Below are 24,436 nucleotides of genomic sequence, written 5' to 3'. Positions count from 1 at the left end.
TTAAGTATGGTATCCTATATACCAAAGTCTAATCACAAGTTTTTCTAACAACTCTACTAATGCAAGTTGTCTTGAACCATTAAAATTAAGGATTTAGCACAAATTGATTTATGAACTATACCTCAAAAAGATATCTCCTTCTTTTCTTTTTATGAAACTCAAAATTTATGTTGACAATGTTTTGATCTAGTCTTTCAAAAGTCTATTCATCAACAATAGCAAATGTAGAATATTCTTGCCACGTACTTCTTCAAACCACACATTGCATTGTACCTCCCCAGATTTTCCTTCCCTACATCTACTCTAACACTACAGATTCTTCAAGAGATTGCATGATTTGTTATTCACATAAAAGCCCTTGTCGAGTCTTTTAACTCTCGAGGTATGCCGCATGTCGCACGCCGAATTCATTTTTGAAGGCTTCGAACAAAGCACGCAAATTAAAGGTCATTGTTTGATAAACTTGCATGTGGGTGGGCATCCCTACAGGGAGGTAAGAAGACATCTTTATCAAGCATTGGTACATTGTAAACAATTCTCAAGTTGAACGGAAAAGCAGAAGATTCTGAGGACGTCAGCGAAAACCTTGACAGGAGTTCCGCAAAAGAAAGCACAGAAGCCATAGCCAAGGGTGAGAAGGTGGAAGAGGTGGTCCGACGTAGAAACTGGTGCATTTGCTGGCGAAACAAGTGCTTTGGAGAGTCCTCAGCAAGACGATGCTAGTGACGTACTGGTCGAGTTTATGAACTCAAGTCCTCTACATATAAATGCCTCACCTGTCGAGAATGAGCAGAGTTCAGATGGTACTTTGGATGTTCAACAATGTGAACCAAGGGTCATTCCAGTGGAGGGTCCGAAGCTCACCAATGCCACAAACCTGGAAAGTAGATGTTGGTACTCTCTATCTTAATATACCCATACCCTAGACCCTAAACATTGGTGGCATACACAAGCTACTGGTGTCTGTTCATAAAATACTCTGATGTGATAACAATGAGGGTTACGTGAAGTGCATGCCTTGTGTTGTTTTTCTGGTTCAGGAAGTGACCCTCGTAAATAGTATGGTGGTTCTGATTTCTAAATCAGTTTTTTGCTTTCTGAAAGAGATGTCTATCCCATTTCTTACGCCTCTCCAACGAACTACTTTCATGCATGTACTGCGGAGGTCTGTGACTTGTTTTAAGGTAGCTGGGTTCCTGGCACATGTCTACCGCAATGTACCGACTGTGCTTGCAAATTTATTCAACACAAGAATTCCTTGACAAATGGATGGTCTCATGGGAGGTAACTATTCTGGAGGTGGCAACCAGACCAATGTCACTTGCTTAAAACTGATGCATAGCTTTTAAAATTGCTACACGTGAGCGCCACTTGACATTTGCAGGTGATTCAATTGCTTGCAATCAGTTTCCATTCCTTTCTTTGTCTTTTATCAAACGTAGTTATTCTACAGTCTATTGTGTACTCTGCATGAATTTGCATCGTGGCCATTAACACGATATCTTTGAAACCAAGAATCCATATGTCTTCTTCAGTTCTGCATGTGTTCTTAAGATTTTTATTTTATTTTACGAAAATATTTGCCTGATTTGTGGACCCTAAACCTGATCCCTAGACCTTTTTATAGAAGTTACTGCTTCTTACGGTTCACAAAGCATGTAAATTAATTTGCAGGGGCGTAAAATCAATGACAGGTGTCAACGTTGCTATACTTTAGCTTTTGAAGCATTCAACAAGCCTGAGAGGAATCATGGGACCCATCTGATCTTGACAAAGCAATCACAACAGTGAAGGATTCGGATCAGGGCCTGCAACCCAGGGCCTGCGATCTACAGAGCACAGCCAAGTGGAACGGTAGAAGGGTGACACTTGTTATGGAGTCCTAGCAAGTGCAGGAATCGTGGTGGAGCCAGGGAGATCAGGGTGCCCCACATCAGGATCTCCGAGGGGCCGATTCTCTTCCCTTTCCTTCATGGCAGCTGGAATCATCCTTCGCAGCCGGCAGTCACCGAGGGAGATGTGAAACAGAAACAGAAGAAGAAGAAGAAGAAGAAGAAGAAGCAGCAGCAGCAGCAGGAGAAAAAGAAGTAGAAGAAGGAGAAGAAGAAGAAGAAGGGAGGAGTGGTGATGAGTCGCTGCTGTTGATGGGACTGAGGTTATAAGTTTGTGTAATGAGAGAGAGAGAGATAGAGATGCAGAGGTCGAAATGCTTCACTGTGTCTGGTTTGTTCTGACAATTCTGCGAATCAGACTCGAGAAGGGGAGCAGATTAAGTCGTAATCTACAGGTGGGTCGCTCTTTGCTGCTGTCGCCATGCTTAGGTGGGTTTGTTGGCACTTTCTTTGCTAGAGAGAGAAACTGGTGTTTTTGTGATGGTGGTTTTCGATCTTGCTTGGGAAGGGTCCGGCTGCTTTTGCATTCAACTGATTGGTGGTGGGACTTGGTTGGTGGTTTGAAGTGGTGGTGGTGTGGTTGTTGTTGTTTTCTTTCTTCTTTTTTTTCTGTTTTTTCCTTTTTGTGTGCGGTTGTTTTACGGGCGTTGTTTTGAAGATACTTGACGATTTGTGGAACCTCATTACTTTGTTGGTAATGTGAAAGACATGTACTGTTGATTTTATTTTCATCTGCTCTGCTTTTTCCGCGTTGTTTGGCTTGAATTGAGTAATTGCCGCTGGAGGGACGTCTGGCTTTGAATAATATGGGAAAGTCCAGTCGTAATGCTCCTTTAAGCGTTAGAATCTCATCCAAAGAATTTGGAGTTTTGAACCTCTTTATGTTGGGTTTTGAAAACTCGGATCATGATGTGAAATATTTCAGAAAATTTGTGCAATTCAAGGTCATCTTGGATCTCAACCTGTGGTGATAAAATGAGCAAGTTACGCACTTTTTACAAACTACTGGTGAAAAGATACTGGCTTGTTTTTGTACTAACGCTACCAATGTCAATGAGGTCCTCTGTAGGGTACTCAATGTACTCTAATGTATGAGTTCTTCTTCGAGGTTTGTTTCAAGCTTGACTGCAAAGAACGATTATAAAAGTGATAAGGTGTAAATCAATGCTTTCATGTTGAAATTTTTCCTGTATTTCCAATTGATGGTTACTTTGTTCGTGATCATCAATGCCAGGGTGTATGATAGCTGCTTGGACACCCATACCCCAATCCTTGACATTAAACTAATTAGTTGCTTTGAAGATGATTTATGTCACATCTGAGTGTTCTTTTTCGTTTTGATGTGGTGGTCAGCAATGGTAGGATTTGGAAAGAAGCTGCAGAAGGCACGAGTCCCAACATGGGAAGTGTAAGTTCAATTTTTGTTCAATTCCACGGCTTACATCAACAGACAATTTTTGTGTTTTGAAGCACAAATCTTATTCATGTTTGACAGGCTGTTAAGGGAATTAGAATTAACGTTTCATCCCAAAATCACCAAGGGATTGCTGAGAATATAAGTGTAATCGAACATTGTGCATTTCCTGTCTTGAATTATCCGAGTATCAATACATTTTTCTAGCCTGCATACTCCTGGCCTTCCGACATCGGTGATCAGATCTTGTTATTCTTTTTTGATTCAGGTATTATATCTCTTACAAGATGATGAAGGAGAAGGTCAACGTTTTTGGCCAGGAGTTGAAGAGCGGCTCCAAAGTAGAACGCAAGCGAATCCTCAAGGAGTTTTCGGATATGCTAGATCGTCAGGTCTGTTGAACTAGGTTCCAAATTTCTTAAATGTCTACATGTAGTGATCTCAGGTTACCTGCGGTTGCTTACCACCATGAGTACCTCCTCTGCTTTCAGGTTGAGAAGATGGTTCTATTTTTGCTGATCAAGCAAGGGCAGCTAGCCCTCCAACTCTCAAAATTGGCAGATGAACGTGAAGCTGAAGATACCGAGCTTGAAGGCGCTAATGAAGCCGCGCGCATCAGCAGGCTGCGCGACGCTTACCATGCAGTTGGAGAGGACTTACTGGCACTTCTGCAATTTGTGGATTTAAATGCTACGGGGCTGCGTAAAATTCTGAAAAAATTCGACAAACGTGTTGGGTACCGCCTGAGTGACGAGTATGTCGCAACCCGCTCGAATCATCCTTTCTCTCAGCTCCAACACATCTTCCGCCATGTGGTTAGTGCATAAAGATTCCTCTGTTTCATTAGTCTTTCTGACAGTTTGAATGCTAGCTCCAGATTTTTTGTTGATACTAACCGCTCAAGCACGTTGACTGAATAGAATGCTAATTTGCCGTGTCCAGCACAGTCTTGTTTGACTTAGACAAATGATGGTACATTCATACTAAACCTCTCTGCCATACCTGTGTAGGGTATCGGATCGATGGTCGCTACAATCTCTCGGAATCTTGCTGAGCTTGAAAACAAAGGACAGCCTGTTACTTCCATATATGAGCAAAGGTCAAAATTAGGAATTCAAGTAAGCCGATTCTGTTATTTTTAGAGACTAGCAAATCATATCTCCCTGTTGTGGCTGTACGTGGGACTTGACACCCCCACAACAAGGTTGTAATGCTCACATGAAGTTATCATACAAGTATTGAATGTATGGGTTTGATATCGTCCTTTATGGAAAAGGTGATGCAAGAACCTCTCTCCCTTGATCCATTGTGCAGGATCCGATTATTGAGTCGATAAAAAGGGCAGAGGACAGACTCACTAATTCAGCTAGCTTTTTACGTTTCCTCGGTCAGCAATTCATTAATGAGGAAGAGGAATTGCCGGAAGAAGAAAAACGCGAAGAGGAAAATTATCATTTCGTGTCGCTTGTGCTTAACCTTGTGAACACGTACCTTTATATGGTGAGCTTAATAGCCTTATACAAACTAATCGATTTCGTTAAGTAAGCTGAGCTATAATGACGTGAAGTTTCAGACCTTTTCTTCACTACAAGTACTTGATGATTAATTGAAAATCTAAGAGAGCTCCTCCTGTCAGCTATATCCAGCATGACCATATAAAATTACAAGCTCACGATCCTTATTGTACTTAGACGTTTGCATCGATTTCACAGAGTCAGTTGTGTGTTGACAGTACTGTGTGATATTTAATAAACCTTTTTTTTATACTGTGGAGCACTACCATGTTGAACTTGATTGGAATGTCTGTTCAGGTAAACACATACATTATCGTCCCAACAGCGGACAAGTACGCTATGAGTTTGGGGGCTGCACCAACACTCTGTGGATTGATAATTGGCTCAATGGCCGTGGCTCAATTAGTTTCATCTGTTTACTTGAGTGCTTGGTCTAACAAGTCCTATTACGGACCCTTAATTTTCAGTAGCCTTATTCTTTGGATTGGGAATCTTCTCTATGCCGTTGCCTATAACTTCAACTCCGTCACCATTCTCCTCATTGGTCGCTTGTTATGTGGGTAAGACGATTACGACTAACATAAAAAAAATTGATCTTAGTAATATAATATATGATTTTTAGTTGACTTAATTTCTCTGTATGATTTGAGGAATTTGGTCCTTGCATCTCCTGACCTTTCGACCATAATACGATCTTTCATTGGAACTTTACTTCTGAACCATTACAGAACTGACTAATAAAGGGTTTGTGGTCAGGTTGGGATCAGCCAGAGCAGTCAACAGACGATACATCAGCGATTGTGTTCCTCAGAAATCTCGACTGCAAGCATCAGCTGCATTTGTGAGTGCAAGCGCATTAGGCATGGCCTCTGGCCCTGCGTTGGCAGGTCTGCTTGAGTTCAAGTACACAGCATTCGGGGTTACTTTTAATGCAAATACGTTGCCAGGATGGATTATGGCAGTTGCTTGGTTTCTCTACCTCATTTGGGTTGTCATTGGCTTCAAAGAGCCTTCCCACGAACATCTGATAGTTGATGAAGCCAGCTCGTCAGCATCTCAAGGTATGGCATGTTGGGGGAAAGCATTTCTTTACTAGCATATTGTTTGTCACTTCCAGGACCTCTTGTAATCTGACCTCAAAAGGTCAGCGATTTCATCATCCGAGTGAATTTTGATCGTTTAAGCTACGATCAAGTTCTTTTGCAGGTTATTGAACGTAATAGAAAAATTCATGTTAGTTAATGTCCAAAGTGATTAATAGGTAATGTTTTGTTGAATTTAACTTGATGATATTCACACCAGCTCACGTTTGAGTTTATTCCTTCGAGCTTTGTTTAACTTGTAGTTACTGGAGTAGCCATTTATTACCTCAGTAAAACATTTCTTGAAACTACAGACAATCAACTGGGAAAAAAAGAGAGCCAAAAGGGTACAGATCGACACGACGCCTTGGAACCACTTTTGTCTGTATCCTTAAAACCTTCCAACTTTAATGCTGAAAGAGCAGGTAATCAATCGTATACGAAAAGACTCACAATATTCTCATTTTGGAGAGATGCAGTTTGTTTCACATTCAGTCGAAAAGAAAAGAAAAGAAAATCGTATTTTGTCAATGTACTGTTGACCAAATTTTACTGATTTTTTTACTTGATTCCTGTAGACTTAAAATCGGACAGCAGCAATGATAAACAGTCCAAAAAACCAGCAACGTCTTTTCTGGAAGCTTCCAGATTACTTGCAAGACCTCTGAAGGTAAGAATACTTTTAATTATTTGCGCATATTGACCTTTTTCTTGGCGAAGGTAGACGCCGAAGAACGAAATGGGCTACCTCAGTTTCACATTCGGACTGGAATCAACCCACTAGCGCACAGAATGGTTAACACGAGTATGGGCATGTGCAACATTTGAAGTGCGGTCAAAATGCAATAGCTAGATGATTCAAAGATTTGAGTTCTCCTATATGATGTTGTGTCTGTCAAGTCTGAAGAACTGAACCGAATTGTTCTCTCGTCACTAATCGTCATTGAGATTTCTCATTTCAGGTCCAGCTTTATGTTTACTTCATGTTAAAATTCGCAATGGAGATTTTGTTGTCAGAATCCAGTGTTGTCACCCAGTACTATTTTGGCTGGGGTACGCGTTCCGTGGCCTTTTTCCTGGCTCTTCTAGGACTCACCGTCTTACCTGTCAACTGGGTGGTCGGGAGCTACGCGAGCAATATTTTCGAAGACCGGTACGACTCACTACTTTTTGTCAATTGCAAACCGATTAGATATATCTCCAGAACAATAGACGACAGTCTTCGCGGATGCATTAACGGTGAACTGATTTGAAGTGTTCTCTGGTATTGGAGGATTCTATTACTAAACTGAGGAGACCACACTGTTTTCTTGTATGCAGACAACTTCTTGTTGGTTCAGAAATTTTGACTTGCGTTGGCGTAATTATCAGCTTTGACTTCGGGATCCTGCCTTACTCTGTCACTCAATACGTGACTGGAGCCTTCATTTTGTTTGTGTCTGCCGAAGTTCTCGAAGGTAGGTCACATAAATGCACTTTGAGTGGCTCCCTAGCTATCAATGTATTATCAAAAATCTGAAGCTTTCTGTCAAGTTTCAAATGCTCGATGCCAATTCACTTTCCTGAAGTAGGACTTATGTTAAATTTCTTTGTTCTGATTGAGTTCTGATTTCCAGGAGTGAACTTGTCACTACTATCCAAAGTCATGTCGTCACGCTTGTCGCGAGGAACTTATAACGGGGGCCTCCTGTCAACGGAGGCAGGGACGTTAGCACGTGTTGTTGCTGATTGCGCCATCACTCTTACAGGATACCTTGGGCAAGACGTGCTTTTGAATGCTACGATGTTTCCCACCTTGATCATTTGTATCTTCGCCGTTGTGAGCACCATGTGGACCTACAACTCGTTGTTTTGAGCTCGTTAGAAGGTTCTGCAGGCCTAGCCGTCTCAACATAGCAGAAGCTGCGGTAACATTGTACACACTGGTATACCAACATTTACCATGTAAATTTTGGATCTCATTATTGTACAACGTCACGCAAACTTGGAGTTTACTTGGCAGACGTGCCTTCGTGGGTTTGAGCCATCTCTGTCAAAAGTTTCTCCAAAAGATGTTCTGAAAAACGTTTGATGCCACCAGTTGATTTCAAGAACTGGGTATTTATATACTTGTTTTGACAAAGCAAACTTCTCTCATAACTAATCCAGACAACCTGGAAATCATAAATCTAAAATCAGCCTTCATTTGTTCAATAACATATCCAGATAACACCCCCGACCACGACAAGAAGAACTGTTGCAATCCATTTCGAGTTTCTTGCAGCACGGTTTGTAAGTAGCAGCAAACGACTTTATCACTTTCGTGCCCTCCGTTGTTTGGTGATGAACAATGCAGATGAGCACTAGTTATCCACCTCTCTTGCATAAGTAGCACCTCACTACTTACCAACTTCATTGCCTTGGCAACACCAAATATTTCAAAACAAAACTGCCACCACACACGCCTAAAATCTTACATTCCCCGCAAAAGGAAGACTGTTTTGAAGCGGCGGAAGCAGTGATTGCTCTAACTAGTGCCATTCAAACATACTGGCTCATCCAGAATGTAACTTATACAGTATTGTTTGGCTCTAATCACCAGCTCGAAAACAGATCGTACTCACCAGAGCCAACCAGCCTCTCAAAACTTGAAAGTTGTCAAAGGAAAATATCTTGCAGACATTTCTACCAACAGTTGGAAATAGTTGACCCACCACGTCACAAGTACACAACGCATCAACTAATATCTACAAGAGAACTCTGAATTTGAACCTATTCAACAAGATGATCACCTCAATGCTTTCACCATTGAGACGATTGGTTGCCCTACATTATTAAGCAAGCTTATAACGTCACCCCTGAGAAAGAGAAAACGCTTCAAGTAGGGTACGGATGCATCACCAGCTGCAGAAAGATGTCCCATTTGCTTGCCCATGAACATCCCCTCTTCTTGAAAACAAAAGAGAATATAATCAACATCTAAAGATCTGGGTTGATCCTCGGATACGGCAAGTATTCTCGTCCGGTGGGTGTCCTCACAGTTTGACCTCCAGCATCAACAATTACAGCGCAGGCTGCGAGAGCTGCCGCTGCTCCAATACCCACAGGCAACTTCCCAGCTGCAAGTGCAATACCAATAATCAGCACAACACGAGTTAACTACAACATCAAAACAGGGGATTACTGCATATCAACCTGACTCTTTCACTACAGGATAATCCATGCGATGTCCACAACATGATAGGCCGGCAACAACCTTCAAAATAAGCCAGCTCGAAGAAAGACAAGCCATCCTGAAGACCACTCGTTACTGAATTCTAGCATTACATCATTGGATTGTAGATTATCATCTTAGAAAATGGGGCAATAGTCATCAGGTTCACAGTTGCACACTCTACACTCAGGACAGTTTATTCTGTTCACAAACGTTAGGTTCACCCCTACAGATCTGTATACCTCAGAGAAATCCAAGGCAGTACAAACAAATAGTACGCAATCAACCCTACATTAATTGGACTTGCTTACTCAGCATATAGACACGCAATTCCATTACCGTCCTAGTAGAATAAATTATCTATCAAGAATATGCTCAAAGATTTCGCAACCAATTCTACAGAAAGAAACTAGTTCTATGCGTGCAGTTCCATCTCTTCACCTGTTTTCCGACCAAAAATTCTAGTTCGATCGTTTAAAGGTGTGTTCATGACCGTGGCCATCTCCACCTCAAATACTACTATTTTCTCCAATCACCGAAAAGCCATCCTGTATTTGCGTCTAAGTCTATGATGATGTAAAGATACGAGACAGGAAGAGGGATTTAGGAGGAAGCCCAAAAAACAAAAAAACAAAAAAATTGTTTGACCAGCCTTGTCACGAACATCCCAAAAACTACAATAGATTGCATTACAAAGCATCCCTAATTAAAAGCACTTTCGGGTTTCTCGGAAGTAAAGTAGACAGCTAACTAACCTCGAAGACCGATAACACTCCCAGCGGCAGCTCCTCCCAATGCAGAGTTCCAGATATCCTTCTTGCCGCGGATCGATGCCGCCACCGCATCCGTAAACGCAAAGAGACCTCCAATTGCTGCAAAAGTCAACCCGTAGTTGCCCATAATCTTTCCAGTTTTCTTCAACGCTGGCAATGCAACGTTTCTCTCCACGGCTGGCACATCCTGCCATGTTGCCGTAATGGCGCCCAAAATCATGCCCACCAAACCACTCGACCCGGCCGCACTGGCCGTCCTGAACGCGACAGTGTCATACTCCCCTAGGTTTCGAAGCTCGTCTGGATCCATGCGGGCATACTTGTCGTCTTCCATGGCTCTACCAAACCTCACTCACCGCTACCCACCCCGCTTCCGGCAAACCTGTACCCACAAATCTCTCCCTCTCCCTAGTTAAGACTGATCTCGTCAGCCAATGATCCAAACAACCCAGAACCACCAGGACACAGAAAATTTCCAAACCCAAGTGACCATCTGTGGAATCGGAGCGACATTTAGGGTTACAATAGAAAAGGATGAACTATGGCCCACTTTGGATGAAAAGGAATACAGTGTGCCACACATGGAAGCCTTTCGCAAGCGCGATGATCTATGATTGTTTCTGTTTCGTGTCTATCACATTTCTTCGCAACAGAAAAGATGTGTTCATGTTTTCTGTTTAAGATCCACTACTATTTCACATTAAACGGGGTGGGTTCATTCCGCAATTCGCATTTCGTACTCTTATAGTACTATTTTCTTATCTTGAACACCGGGTTTTGAATGTTGGAAGACGTGGTTGGTTGGGGAATTCTACCGTCTGATTTTGTATTTGGAGTTGCTCACTGATTTTGTCATAGACCCCTTCTCCTCCTTTTTTTCCACTGCCCCTCCTAGACCTAGTACTCTGAATGTTCAGTGTGCGGATTTTGATTAATAGTTGTGAGTTCAGGTTTTCTGTCACTACTAGTTTCGGTAACATACACGAATCGCCGACCTAAGACCCCTGTCTCCAGTTGCCTTGTCTTGATTTATCAGCAATGTGGCGCCGCTCTTGATCATAAATGACGAACTCCATCTTAAGAAGAACTGTTTCTTGACGAGGTACAGAGTTTGACATTAGGTCTCATTTGGGTAGTATTATTTCTTTACGAAGCATAATGGTGAAGCTTATGTACGTGCGGCAAGAATCAATCTCTATCCTTAACTGATGCGAGTGCGAGTCACATTTGGGAACGTACTACTGACTAGTGGTTATCAAGAGTCCATGCTGCTGTGAGAGTTCCGTACCTCAACGAATGATCAGCCTGACTCTGCCTTCATGACCCAAAACCAAACAATCATCGCTTGTGACTGCTATTTTTGGTCTATCTTCGATGGTCATTTCATGCCTCCCACATCCCGTATCTCATCGTTTTTCTCTGAAGGTCTTCATTTCTACTATTTTCTCTATGACTGGTTAAATTCAACAGTGTAAGGTTTCAGAAAGTTGTTTTTCGTTGTCGGCGGTTGCAGCGAGGGTGCTGTCCTAGAGAGGACACGATTGTCCCATCTATGTTCCTTCAGGCGTTCTCGATTGCGTCTTTTTACCAGGAGTTGACTCTTCACCATACCCGTGTAAAACCGTTGCGCACACATCGAAATAACCATCGCCCTTGCGGACGACCATGAGTGAAGTCCCTATTCTCCTGCGGTGAAGACTGCCGGAGTATAAAAGTACTGCGACGAGCTGGACAAGTCACTCGAGCTGTGGTCACCTAGAAGTAGCGAAGCAGGCTGTCGCCATTTACGAACCTTAGCTTTGAGATGACAAAGCTCACTTCTCTAACCCCCGCCGCAATTCTTTGTTCTTCACAAGAACACGTTTCTCCCATCACTGCACCTCAGGAATTTCCATGCGCACGATAATTGTACACGATACTAACGTCATAACAGCTTCCACCCTTCATTAAGAGCTAAGACCTCGTTTCTATACTTGAAAAGCCACGAGAAGTCAGAATTTCAACTTCAAACCGAACCTGAGTGACTGAGCTTTACTGCAGCAAGGGTACAGGTTGGATTGGGACATTCGTTTCTAGATTCCAAAACGTAGAAGCTACTAACCAACAAATAACATTCAGAGTACACATTCAGAGTACTCAGGAGGATGGTAAAAAACAAGTGCAACGTCGCACTTTGTCATTAATTTGAGAGAATTTCGAGCGCATATTGCAGAAAGTATGTAACATGTGAATTGACTCCTTTTTCCCGTGCATTTTTTAAAGCCGGACACGTTGTACAATGAATGATAACTTTTAGGACACCACAGTCTGAAGACAAAGATTCATGTAAAATCTCGTTTGATTTAAAATTATTTCTTGAAAAAAGATGAACAAAAACCATCAAGAGCCCTCGGAGAAAAGGACGTTCTGCGGAAGATTGTAGGACGAACACGCAGTGAAAGAAACAAAGTAAACAACTCACAGCTATCCAATTCTCTTACAAAGAGTTCGTCCAATGATCGAAGAGTGACAGTGTCTTCAGCTCAAAGCTCCTCACGAGACAGAATACTTGGCGACATGGTTGGAAAACCTAGCGAGAAAAACCCTTGTGGAAGTTATGTTAAAGAACAGCGGCAGCTCAGACTGCGACCACAAGAAGCAAGTGCAGGCAACGGTTCTGACCCAATTGACGCAACTAACCCTCGACTCCAAAATTGCACATCAAATCACCCGCAAGCAAAGCCACCGCAAGTTCATGACACACGATCAAACTAAGAAGCGAAGCAAACCCTGCCACTTCTCCGTGCACGAGATGATTTAGTATATCGACCATGCATGATGCTGTGAGAATCCTTGTGCTGAAATGGCGAAGCCTGTTAAAGCCCAGCTGGTGAATTCACACACACAACAACTCGGTATCAGTTGAAAGCATGCACCCAGAGCTACCACTTCTGGCACCCCACACCTATCTCGTACATCCAGCAGCAGGACGAAATACATCGTTTTTGTCGCCGAATTCCACCCTATCGACTGACTCTAGTAAATCCTATGGAACTGTTCACCGAGGCCCCACAAAGAGGGATCTCCGCGTCAGGATGCCTACAATGAGGAAGAAGTGGAGAGGGAGATATTGACCTAGGTTGCTCTGGTTCTAAGAGGTGGAATGGTAGGTACCGCGTGCAATGAGTTCTTGCCTTGAGGATTAAAACAAGGTATTGATCTGACGGAAAGGTCCAAGTTAGATACAAGTTGATCTATGCTCCTGACGACTTTGCTGATGCACATATTAACAATAATGGCAGAGGAAATGGAAACGAATCCAAAAACAATTCTTCCCTAACAAGCTGATTCGGTTATCACCTTCTGTACCACCCTGGTGGCGAGCGGGTGACTCCTTCCGACCCATTGAATGACCCCATGATGCTTGTCCTCGCAAGATCCTCGCGGCTCTAGATTGAGTACGGGCACCGTTTGCATCGAGTTTTTGTTGATCTTTGCTGAAGCTGAGTGGGTTGAGGAGGAAGAATTCCAGCAGCAGGCCGCAGGAGGATGGTAGGGGGCTTCTACAGGGACTATTGGTTTTGAGTTGAGCGTTTCGTGTAGGTGCGGCGAAGACGAAGTCGCCGTGTCAAGAAAGGTGGCAAAGAATGTTTCTCTGTTCAGACATTAAGAGGTGAGTTGGTCTTTTAACTTGTTTGCACAAATGGGTTGATCTTGATTGCTGTACTGGTCGCGTAAGGTTAATGAATTTGCCTCGGTTTAGAATTTGGATGCGCTCAAAGCGATGTCACGCGAGTTCAGGACTGAATTGGACTTTCCACGAAGTTTGAAACTTTTCTTTCGCGCATGGTTCAAGTGAAGATTGTAGCTTAGAAGGGAATTGAGAGCGTGAGTAAGGGTGATATATGTTCAGTGGATTGGACATGATTACAGAGATTTGGCGGTAAAAGATTGCGGGATGAGAGCATGAAACTGATGACAGCGGGCAGGTTGACTGCGCGAGCTAGAGGCGAAAATAAAAACTCGGATTCTTCTCATTAACTTGAAAACTCTTTCTGCCTGACAATCTCGCGCCGTAGGTATTGTGCGAAGGAAGCCGAACTTTATGTTTATCCTCATAGCAACAAGAAGCCATCCCTGCAGTGTTAACCTCTTCAGCTTGCTACTCGTTGTGGTGAATTGGACAATGTCTTCAGATACATTCTACATAGCACATCCTGTTTGGATTATCGCATTATCCCTACACATTTCATCTTTTCAATTCAGAAGGGGAAGAATATTTTGTACTTAGTGAACATCATCGGTCAACTGAAGTGATTAGTTCTGGTGACGCTATGACGAAACGATGAATGTTGTGCTACAAGTTCACTGATTTTTGTGACATTCACAAGGCTGAGGACATTCAACTTCATTTGCGGAATGATCTGGTTATTGTGAGTGAAGGCTTGTTGCTGATTATATAATTTGCAGAGTGTAGAGATTGTGCTTCCCATCTTGTGCCAGAACTCATCTAATTGCTGCAGCGCTGTGCAGATCATACATGAAAATAGTTTCTCCCTTGAGAATACGTTGCTATTGAACGAAGGAGTGACAAGGAGGCGTCATTATTTAGGGTATATTTCGTGAGCTAGGAGAATCTGAGAAATGTGATAGGAGATCACTCATCTCCGATTTCCAATAATATAAAAATAGATAGGCTACGTGAAATAAAACGAGACATCCAGCATGGTCAGCATCAGGAAACGGCGGCATGGTGGACTTTCTCCAGGTACGAATTGCAACCAGAATGAATTGAGCAACTGGAGTAGAATCGTGAAACCTGATACCTAAGATGCCTAAACCTAAGACGGGAAGCCAAGAATTTTAATGTATTCTTCTGAGATTTGCATCTTAAATTAACAGAAGTTCTTCGCAGACAAAAAAAGTCAATCACAAGCTTACAGGAATTCTTCGTATCCTTTGCCAACTGCTATTCCGGCAGGCTCTTTGAACACCGACAAGGATTCATCACTCAAACAGGTATTCATGAAAGTGTGCAGCTATTTGTGAAGTCTACAAATATGAAAGGCTACATTCTTATGTCTAGATTAACACGTAACGGTTCCACTCATATGTGTCATTCGGTAGCAATGTTGAAGTTTGAAATGACCACTTTGGGTACAACTAATGCCAACATCTTCAAGCGTTCGAGATTGGTTTTGATGACGACGCCAACTCCTACAAAAAAACTGCAGTTACTAATCTCAACACATATTTTTAAATACTTCGTGTTGGAGATGATACCCTGCAGGAGGTGACCGTATCAAGATTTAGATTTGCAACCCTGCCAGCAATACCTTCCTTTCGGGAGCTGCATCAATTGTACAATCCAGTTTCTTTACCAAAAGGTTGTTTCCCTGAGCTACGTCTTTGCAGTCCTCAGAGCATATTGCTCAGCCTCTGAAGTACCATAACATGTTGAAGTCAAAGCATGCAATTGTACCATAGGTTTCAAACCTCGCAAAGTTCAGCAGCATTCTGCTGTCAAGTTTCCACTTCATGTCGTTGAAGCTCTGAAGTGCAATTTGCACTGTTTGATCAAGCAGAGAGAGAAGTGAAAAAGAGGAAACGGCAAAGGAGAAAACATCAGATGAACCAAGAATCGTGTGTCATGCGAGGTGTATACTTCAAGAACATGAAATGGCAAGCTGCCATAAAGGTCGAGAAGAAACAAGTCCATTTGGGCACTGTGAGCTCCCAGGAAGAGGCAGCGCGTCTGTACGACCGGTTAGAAATTCTCCCCGCTTGCAAATCCATCTCATCCTCATCAGTTCGTTTCCATACTATATCAGGTGATTATACAACTTCTATATGAAATTCCGATGTTAACATTGTAACGGCCGAGTACTTGGGTATGACAGAGCCGCTTACTTGTGTGGGAGAGAACCGAACTTCGAGTTGACTGAAGCAGAGAAGCAAGAGCTGCAACTTCTGCGATGGGAGGAGTTCCTGGAGCTAACTCGGCAATCAATCTTAAGCAAAAGTAAGTACAGGAAGATTTCTAGAAAGAACTTTACTTAGTCATCATTTTCGTATGAAGTAAAATTTAGGGTTCTTCCTGCTAATAGATGGTCTATTTGTTGGTTGTTCCAGAGCGGAAACGGGGCAATAAAAATTCGAGCGGAAAGACTACGCAAGCTGCTTCATCTCCCAAGGCCCTCATATGCTGATCCTAGTGTGGATTTCTGTAAATAAAACCACTGTGTTCATTGCAGCGTTTCGTGGCTGTCTTGCTTGGCTTGGGCACTTCAGAGTATATAAACCCGAGGTCTACGTAGAATGATCTCTTGAGACAAAAATCAGCTGTGGCTTTAGGTCCAGTTATGTACAATTCATGCACAGTAATAAAAATATAAAGTAGAAACAAGTGGGGCTTCATATCTGAAATCATACAGGAATCTCGTGTAGAATCTGAACAATTAAAGCAGTTTTTCCACAAGATTAATTCGGTCAGGATCATGGTGTGCAGAGAGGATTTTCTGCTTAGAATTGCAAGTGAGAGAATGGAAGTGACGCGATTACCCGCTCACTTGTGTACTTGGAAGTATCTTATGGAGGAATATCCCACGAAACCCATACTGCCCCTTATCTCAAAGATAATCAACTGAACAGAAGCTCATGGACTGAACATTAAGCTCGTACAGAAGTTGGGTTCATGAATATGCTACTATAATCAATATTGGCAGACAATTTGACATTATCATGTATGATATGCAATTCTAACAATGCAACAATTACTCGTAATTCTGTTTGCGTCTCTAAATACCCTTTCTTTTAAAGATATCCAGTTTATAACCGGTCATGTTTGCCGTGCGAAGCATGACATGGCAGGGTCCAAGTGGCAGCTAGTATGCAGCCTTCGCAATGCAAAAGGAAGCATCGCCCAAGAACGGCGCTGTTCTAGCCTACATGAGTTAATCACTTGATTCAAGTCCCTGCGGAACGATCTGACATTTGCGGGAAGGATTCGCTGAGTCTCTGGATTTCTTGCGAAGGTTGTTTCTGTCTTCAAGGTTGCTGTTCTACCGTGAATTTCTCGTTTAGTGGGATTTGTATCAATTGCGCGCTCTGATGACATGCATGTTTTTATGTTTCTTCCTGGCTTCGCGCAATTGCTCTGTTTGGAAGAGTTCTAATCGACCATGTTTGGTTCTGTGAGTGGGTAGCAGGTGATCTTGAAGCGGGAGGTGACGGACGAAGAAATTGGAGGGTTGAGTTTCGATTGTGGAGAGTCGGGCATTGCCATGAGTGAGAGCCATTCCCATGGATGCCATCCATCTGCACCGGAGGATGTGCCCGGCGGAGCCAAGACGCTCACTGCGAAAGCTGTAGATGCAGGAGCAGCCATGTTGCAGAGCCTGGAACCGATTAAAGCTTTCCAGCAGGTGAGTCCCGTTTTTGTTATTTTAAACTAAACGTTCTGTTCGATACTCGCCACTGTTTGTGGGTGATGCCTTTTCTCTGCTCTATAATTGGGTATGTTGTAGCAACCAAGGGTCGTACAATTTTAGTTGTGATTTACACATGAAAGCTTGTGACGATTTTTGGGGTATGGGTGTGAACACATTGAACAGCATGTTTGCACGTGGGCGATTTTCTCCCACGACATGAACCGCAAAATTCAGACACACCATCACGCTGCTCGCCTCAATGACGATTTCTTGCAGTGTGCTGTTTACGACTCCGATCAATCCAATGCTCGCTTGATCGGTACTGTCTCGACCCCTCTTAAGCATACTTTTCAGGGTACTTAGTTAATTATACTCAAAATTTGTTGTGATTCCTACGGGTTTCATTAGCTCCAAGTTAGTAAATCTGAAGCCATGGCTATTCCAGTTTTGACTCCGCTGTGGTCATTTAGTACTTCCTTGATCTTGATCACATCCACGAGTGTTTTGATTGGTCAGCCCAGAAGCTAAGGCCTTCCGCTATCTCTGAATAAATTACAGGGGTGGAGTATGTTGTATCGGAAAATGTATTCAAAGACCTGCCGCCAGAAGAGAAGAAGCTGTGGCATTCCCACGAGTTTGAAGTAAGTAGCTTCTTTGCGACCATGCAGTCATTGTGATTATAATTAAAGACGATGAAGTTTCCGTAAGCCAATCTGGTACACGAGCAGCCGGTAGTAATCAAAGCTCGTTATCGCACTCCAGATGCTCTCACTAATTGATGTGTGAACGGGGATGATAACAGATCAGAGAGGGGCTATGGGTGAATCCCGGCGTGCCCGAAACGGTGGAGAAGCAGGAGGTCAAGGGCTTGGCGCACACCTACGGAAAGTTTTGGTGCACTTGGCAATTCGATCGAGGTACACATCATCTCTAATACTTGTTGCTGAAGAAGACCAAAAATCAAATCATCCATTAAAACCTGAGTGAATTAAGGGTTAAAGGTTTCAAAAGTACTTTGTGACCAAAATTTGTTGATGAACCACAGGTGATGTGCTGCCCATGGGGATGCCGGCTCTTATGATGTCGCCCCAGGCGGAGGAGCCAGGCAGGATTCCCAACGACAGCGTTGATAAGCGAGATGCCATGTATGGAATTTCGTCTTCGTCACGGAAACACAATCGTGCAGACATTCCCAGAATGACGCTGGACCCCAACTCGGATCGCTGGAGAGCAACAGGCAAGGGCTTCGAAGTTGATCTGAAGGAGGTGGTCATGTCTATGGGCTGAGAGACATTCATTGTCTATTTCCATCTCTTTTGAGGAGTTCAGTTTTGAGAAACCTTGCAATTGGTTGGGCTCTTGGCAGATGTACATAGCCAGTTTAATATAATAAACCCCGTATAAAAAAAACATAGTTTTTGCTCTTTAGCAGGAAGAATCTGGCGTTCAATTTTGGGTCACTTTTTTGAACTGACATATGCATAAATGTTTTAACCGTGGGTGATATATACAGATGGTTTCAGTCTCAGTGGCAAGTTGGAGAATTTTTGTTGTTCTTAGCTGAAGCATGTGCTGTTTGAGTTTCTAAATTTTAATGGGATTTGAAGAAGTTATTGATTCGTAAATTCATGATGGAATTTGGTGGAGTGGGGGTGATTTGAAGTTGTAAGATAGTCTTCTGATCATATATTACACATAGATCTCAAACCTCATTTGTCATTTTTGTAGAGGATTGGCAGTGGTTTGACACCTAGTAACCCGACCCTCGTTGTCCAATTGAATCTTTGAATTGTGCTGTTAGCATGGAGACGAAGAGTTTCATTATTTGTTTTGCAAACATTATGTTTCATGTGGTTTGAAACAAAAGAAATAAATAAATAAAATAGTTCAAGCACATTATAAGTTTGTATACACATCGCTCACAACTGTTTGAGGAACAGATCACCACTTTAAAGTCTGTTAAAAGATCTATAAGGCAGTGCTTACATGGACAATGTGAGCAAGTATTGTACAAAACAATCATTTCAAGGTTTGAAAGTGTTGCAAGCTTTTGAAGGTGCTGCAAGCTTGGTTGTAGCTGCAAATTGGTGCATCATTAATTGGTTCATTACAACGTAGATACAAGATATAAATTTTATCTTTCAAAAATAATCAATTGTGAGAGATTTTTCTCAAAAATGAAACATGTCAAATAAGAAGTAAAAATAAAATAATATAAAATAATACACACACAACATCACCAAGTAATTATTATGTCCAAAAGCTAACACTTGTACAAAATTATTCAATATATCCATATTGAAAAATATCATTATAAAATCCTTATTATAGAGACTACAATATCATTGCAGAAATTGTTAAAAATTGATACATAAGTGGTATAATTTTTTGAAATATTCATGTTCATGAGTTTTGCCAAATGCTTCAAAAGAATTCCCAAATATTTCAAAAAACCATGAATACAAATATTTGAAAAATTCAACCAATCATATATAAGTTGGAATTTAGTTAAAAAGAGGATTGACTGAAATTAGTAGTCACCCTTTAACAGTTGGAATTCAGCCACTCGGGGAATTTCAAAAATAGATACACACATTATCTATTATAGATCCACATAAGAGCATAGATGGTGAAAATATGTTGATGAAAACAAAATTTGTATCAACTTGCCCTTCAAGCATTTCACTGTGAAGGTCTAAGATAGCCGACCCATTTTTGACTATCTCCATTTCCATCCTATGAGGTGGAGTATTTTTGCTAGGTTGGTGACTTGTTGTTGACTAGTTTTGACATTTTGTAGTTGGAAATAGGTCAAGGGTCTAATAAAAATGATATTAAAGTATGAGCACTAAAACAATTCATTGCTTTTAGAATTGGTATGCATGAATTGTCAAAAATCAATTTTTACATTAGTGGAGTTACACATATGTGGTAATTGATTATGTATCAGAAAATTAGAGAGTTGGAGTAGGATCATAGATAGAAGATGTGTGAGATATTGTTTGGAGATGAGTAGAAACAAGGAAGAATCGTGACAAAAATCCAACTCAAACATGGTGAATTACTTGCAGCCAAATATTTGAATATTTGTTGCTTCATCCATACATTTACATCCATAGGTGGCACGGAATTAGGTGAATTTTGGTAGCACTAATAGATGCCATAGATCATAGTTTTGTAAAAGTTGGATTCTTGGTTATGTAATCCACCACTAGTCGAAATCAAGTAGGCCTATATATCTAAAATGGGTCAAAAAGAATGATAAGCTAAAATATTTATATAAATTTTGTTTTTGGGCCAAATTGTGTGAAAACATAATTTCTATTTTCCTACATGGAGGTATTTTTTCCATTTTTACACCTACTAGATATATGTTGAAATACTTTATTTATTGGAAATGGGTTGTCTACCTTATATGTTCTCAAGTGACAATTTTACAAAGAAAAATGCAGTTGTGAAGTTACTTTGTTGTTTTTAGAAGTATGCAATTTTCATTTTTTTTAACACTTTTAGAAGAAAAACATTTGTGATCTTTGTAGGATTATGTAGATTAAGTTGCAGTAATATACATCTCAAATTGCATTTTTGGGGTGTAGTAGTGAGGCTTCTATTTCTATAATAATTATGAAGTCTTTCCAATGACATATGCAACAATAGATATGTAAATAAATTAAAATGAAATTTTTTAATATAATTAATTATAAATATATTAAAATAAAATTAATATAATTAATTATAAATATATTAAAATAAAAAATAATTGGAAATGAGAGAGTAATACATACTCTTTAACTTTCTTTTGCTGATCGTTTACAAGCATGATAAAAACATGCATGTTGCAAAAGTTGGCCTCTGCATCATATTTTTTTAATTAATATTATTATTTGTATAATCCTTAATGAAAACATTTAAAATAGATTGTTGCAAAGGATTGACTATCAATTTTACAATCAATTCTATGCATTGTGATCAATTACTAAAACTTATCATCAAATAGTATTGTATTTATGAATTTAGGCAGGTCCAATACCTTTTGGTTTGTTGTGCTAAAAATCAAACTTGAGACTTTTAACACCATGTCAAATTTAACTATTACTTATGTTGCAACCTACTATTCACCATTCTTTGTAAAGACTTACTCATGTTGCAACCTACTATTCATGATTGCTTGAAAAGACTTAAAGTATACAAACAAGTTGGATTTTTGTTATTGGTTTTTGTTTGAATGTCTCCTTTGAAGTATCAACTATGGAAGAACATTTTATTTACAAGCTATTGGATACCAACTTACTATCACTTCTTGCTTGATAAACATTTTGATTAGGATAGCATAACAGTCATATGTTAAGCTTTGCAATATATCTTTACTAGACAAATTGACACATGCCAACATGAAATCCTCTTTTACAACATTATTTGAGAAGAAATCCAATTCTATGTACCTAAAACTTATTTCAAATGGTACCATGAGAGTTAATATTACATTTTGTAGCAGGAGAAGGTTTGAAAAAAAAAAAAAAAAAAAAAAAAAACTTGGAAGCGTTGTAATATATATATGCATGAGTCAATTAATTTCTAATGTGATTTATTGCAGTATTCTTTGAAAATATTTAAATTTGTTTAATTAATATATTATTTCATTAGAAATTTTTCCATTGTCAACTTCAAAGTACAATACAAGTACTCCATGCACCTACACTATAGCCATACACACTTCTCCTTCCACTTTGAATATATCCAGACACTGCTTCTTCTTCTCCTGCCCTTCAATAGTTAGGTCAGTTTGCTTGCCAATGTTTGGATTGATGTATGTCTATGGAATCCCATCCAAAGAGCAAGCAATAAAAATGAACTGGTCCTCTTTCTTTTGTGGGTCAGTTCAATTGCTGATGTCTGGAGTGATGCATGTCTCTGAAACCTCATCCCAGGGAGCAAATGGATCCAAACTGGTTTCAATTTTATTTGTTTGTTGAATATTTGATATGAGAGAAGTAAAGCAAAAGTAACCACATGTTGTAGCAAGCATGCAAAGGACAAGTGGTCCCCAAAACAGTTCAATGCAATCCACCCACCACAAACTATGCTCCTTCCCCTTAATAAATTCATACCTTACAGAGGACCAAACTTGCAACTCCTCAAAAGAGAAAAACTTATTTGAATGACTTTCTCCCCCTTCCCCCATCCCTCATTTTCTTTTACATACATACATACATATATGTACTTATATTGATATAAATACTCTGCACAGCACAATATGAACCAGCCACAAAACCCAGGAAATGAACACACCCACAGAGAGAGCATGCAACCAGGTACAAGAAATTTGCAGGATATTTGACAACAAATAAACCAGGACACTTGCATACTCTGCAATTGTAGAGCAGACCCAGTTGTGCAGGAGCAATGCACGGTTGGCTATGGCTGAACCTGAACCACCCACTGTATGTTGTACCCTTGTGCTCCTCACAGCCTGTTGTTGGAATTTAAACTCACATTCCCTTCATGGGCAGCAAGGATGAGTCTAGCCTCCCTATTGCAAAGTACATTGTTCCCTTATAACAACACCATCCTGTGCACCTGGCTCTTGTATTCTGTATTGCAGGTTTGGGGTCACATCTTTGGATGCCTTACTCTGTTGTGCTCACTTGCCTTCTTATAAATTTTAAAACTTGTGGGTAGGGTATCAATGAAGGTGTGACACTTACTTTTCTTTTGTTGGTAACTGATTGCAATGGTGTCTGTTTTTCTTATTGCCTTTTCTGGGTATTTTTTGAAGAGTGGGAAACTTTTAATTGGATTTTGCCTTACTCATTAATCATCAACTAACTGTTTTTGGAGATTTTTATAGGAAATAAAAAGAAAAAGAAAAAAATAAAAAATAAAAATAAAAATAAAAAGGACAAGGGATGCACCAGTAAAACAATTCAAATCAGAATTCAGAAAGTTCTTTTTTCATCATTGATGTATTGTTTTTTATTTTTTTATTTTTTCATAGCAACATAGATTTTGGTGCCTTCTTTTGAGAGGTTATTTTTCTAAAATTATAACCAGAGGTTTTTTTACTTCTTTTTAACTAGTGCAAAAATATAGGAAACAAGCATGATTGTTTTTTCTCTTTTCTTTTTTCTTTTGTCTTGTAATTTAATAAGTTTTTAAAAAACTTGTTGATGCTCTTCAAAAATGCAGTTATTGAAGGCAAATACTGGACAAAACAAAAGACTAACATGTAGATATATCATAAATATACAAAGAGTCAACTTTCATTGATAAACCTTCTTGTTAAGCAATAAAATGATTTTTTTTTTTTTTAAAAGAAAATTTTGAATCTGTATAATGTTGATACTTGTCAATCATGTTTATGACTTGAACCAAATATATCAAGGCACATTTAGTAGACAATGATTCTTTAAACTGCCTTTTATTATATTGACTAAATAAGACCATTAATACTATCATAACTATTATCATTTTATTTTTAGATTCGATTTTCCAAGGTGATACATATTTTTTATAATATTATTTAATATTATAAAAATATAATATAATTATTAAATAATAATAATATGGACAATCTGAATTAAATAATTTAGGATGTAGGATCTTACTTCCATCATTATATATTGGAAGTGCAAGACATATGATAGAAATACTTCAAGACTATATGGTAATTATAAGGTTTTATCAACATCCTGATATTTTTATGACAATGACATCAAATCCAAGATAGTTTGAAATCCAAAATATATTGCTTCAAGGACAATGAGTAAGTGACTGGCCAAATTTGGTTGCTTGTATATTTGAATTCAAGAAATGTGCAATCATAGAAGATATAAAGAAGGGAGATGTCTTTGGTTATGTTGTTGCACATATTTATATTATTGAGTTTCAAAAGAGAAGTCTATCTCATATGCAAATTTTGATTTTTTTAGATAAAAAAAAATAAGTTTAGATGCATTGGAGATGTGAATCATATAATATTTGAAAAAATTCTAAATAAAGATAAAAATTGAGAGCTATTTGAAGTCATTCTATAATGCATGGTATATGGTTAATGTGAGATGCAAAATCCTCAAGCGCCTTGCATGGAAGATGGCTATTATACAAAGAAGTATTTAAAGCTATTTATAGGAGAAACAATAATAAATATTGATGGATATCC

At 40.0% G+C, this 24,436-nt stretch overlaps 5 protein-coding genes across 13 annotated transcripts; 3 read left to right on the top strand and 2 right to left on the bottom strand.

The window, feature by feature from the left end:
- The first annotated feature begins 1,972 nt into the window (after positions 1-1,972).
- On the top strand, positions 1,973-7,903 carry LOC112283314 (SPX domain-containing membrane protein OsI_21475). Of its 2 annotated transcripts, XM_024521863.3 has the most exons (14): positions 2,014-2,287; positions 2,962-3,046; positions 3,246-3,300; positions 3,575-3,698; positions 3,798-4,121; positions 4,317-4,424; positions 4,621-4,806; positions 5,118-5,380; positions 5,577-5,881; positions 6,217-6,327; positions 6,481-6,572; positions 6,865-7,055; positions 7,223-7,359; positions 7,519-7,903. In XM_024521863.3, the coding sequence occupies exons 3-14, from the start codon at positions 3,248-3,250 to the stop codon at positions 7,755-7,757; spliced, it is 2,133 nt and encodes a 710-aa protein (XP_024377631.1). In that variant the 5' UTR covers positions 2,014-2,287; positions 2,962-3,046; positions 3,246-3,247; the 3' UTR covers positions 7,758-7,903. The 2 variants fall into 2 exon arrangements, with proteins under 2 accessions (XP_024377630.1, XP_024377631.1); XM_024521862.3 differs by lacking the exon at positions 2,962-3,046 and having other exon boundaries at positions 1,973-2,287.
- A 477-nt stretch (positions 7,904-8,380) lies between these two features.
- Positions 8,381-10,344, bottom strand: LOC112283319 (outer envelope pore protein 16-3, chloroplastic/mitochondrial). Its single transcript, XM_024521872.3, has 2 exons — positions 9,851-10,344; positions 8,381-9,000 (listed from the first exon to the last, which is right to left on the bottom strand). The coding sequence occupies exons 1-2, from the start codon at positions 10,200-10,202 to the stop codon at positions 8,861-8,863; spliced, it is 492 nt and encodes a 163-aa protein (XP_024377640.1). The 5' UTR covers positions 10,203-10,344; the 3' UTR covers positions 8,381-8,860.
- A 1,257-nt stretch (positions 10,345-11,601) lies between these two features.
- LOC141045511 (uncharacterized) lies at positions 11,602-13,329 on the bottom strand. 4 transcript variants are annotated; one of them, XR_012217692.2, is made up of 4 exons: positions 13,208-13,329; positions 12,637-12,734; positions 12,330-12,437; positions 11,602-11,742 (listed from the first exon to the last, which is right to left on the bottom strand). XR_012217692.2 is itself a non-coding variant. In XM_073534736.2 (4 exons), the coding sequence occupies exons 1-3, from the start codon at positions 13,322-13,324 to the stop codon at positions 12,345-12,347; spliced, it is 267 nt and encodes an 88-aa protein (XP_073390837.1). In that variant the 5' UTR covers positions 13,325-13,329; the 3' UTR covers positions 11,602-11,742; positions 12,330-12,344. The 4 variants fall into 4 exon arrangements, 3 of the variants coding, with proteins under 3 accessions (XP_073390837.1, XP_073390838.1, XP_073390835.1); XM_073534736.2 differs by having other exon boundaries at positions 12,678-12,734; XM_073534737.2 differs by lacking the exon at positions 11,602-11,742 and having other exon boundaries at positions 12,189-12,437.
- Positions 13,002-16,253, top strand: LOC112283316 (ethylene-responsive transcription factor-like protein At4g13040). Of its 4 annotated transcripts, none has more exons than XM_090251108.1 (8): positions 13,188-13,520; positions 13,781-13,926; positions 14,381-14,615; positions 14,763-14,866; positions 15,138-15,234; positions 15,433-15,613; positions 15,748-15,869; positions 15,980-16,253. In XM_090251108.1, the coding sequence occupies exons 3-8, from the start codon at positions 14,573-14,575 to the stop codon at positions 16,054-16,056; spliced, it is 624 nt and encodes a 207-aa protein (XP_090107234.1). In that variant the 5' UTR covers positions 13,188-13,520; positions 13,781-13,926; positions 14,381-14,572; the 3' UTR covers positions 16,057-16,253. The 4 variants fall into 4 exon arrangements, with proteins under 4 accessions (XP_024377639.1, XP_090107235.1, XP_090107234.1 ...); XM_090251107.1 differs by having other exon boundaries at positions 13,225-13,520; positions 14,371-14,615; XM_024521871.3 differs by lacking the exon at positions 13,781-13,926 and having other exon boundaries at positions 13,002-13,520.
- Positions 16,254-16,795: 542 nt separating this feature from the next.
- On the top strand, positions 16,796-18,821 carry LOC112283315 (oil body-associated protein 2B). 2 transcript variants are annotated; one of them, XM_024521867.3, is made up of 6 exons: positions 16,796-16,881; positions 17,056-17,271; positions 17,461-17,596; positions 17,836-17,918; positions 18,080-18,194; positions 18,323-18,821. In XM_024521867.3, the coding sequence occupies exons 2-6, from the start codon at positions 17,131-17,133 to the stop codon at positions 18,562-18,564; spliced, it is 717 nt and encodes a 238-aa protein (XP_024377635.1). In that variant the 5' UTR covers positions 16,796-16,881; positions 17,056-17,130; the 3' UTR covers positions 18,565-18,821. The 2 variants fall into 2 exon arrangements, with proteins under 2 accessions (XP_024377635.1, XP_024377634.1); XM_024521866.3 differs by having other exon boundaries at positions 16,796-16,899.
- Positions 18,822-24,436: the final 5,615 nt, after the last annotated feature.

Source organism: Physcomitrium patens, chromosome 6 (genome assembly GCF_059467195.1).
Source record: "Physcomitrium patens ecotype Gransden chromosome 6, ASM5946719v1, whole genome shotgun sequence".
NCBI lineage: Eukaryota > Viridiplantae > Streptophyta > Bryopsida > Funariales > Funariaceae > Physcomitrium > Physcomitrium patens.
Note: the sequence above shows the minus strand (reverse complement) of the source record. Positions and strands in the feature narration are given on the sequence as shown.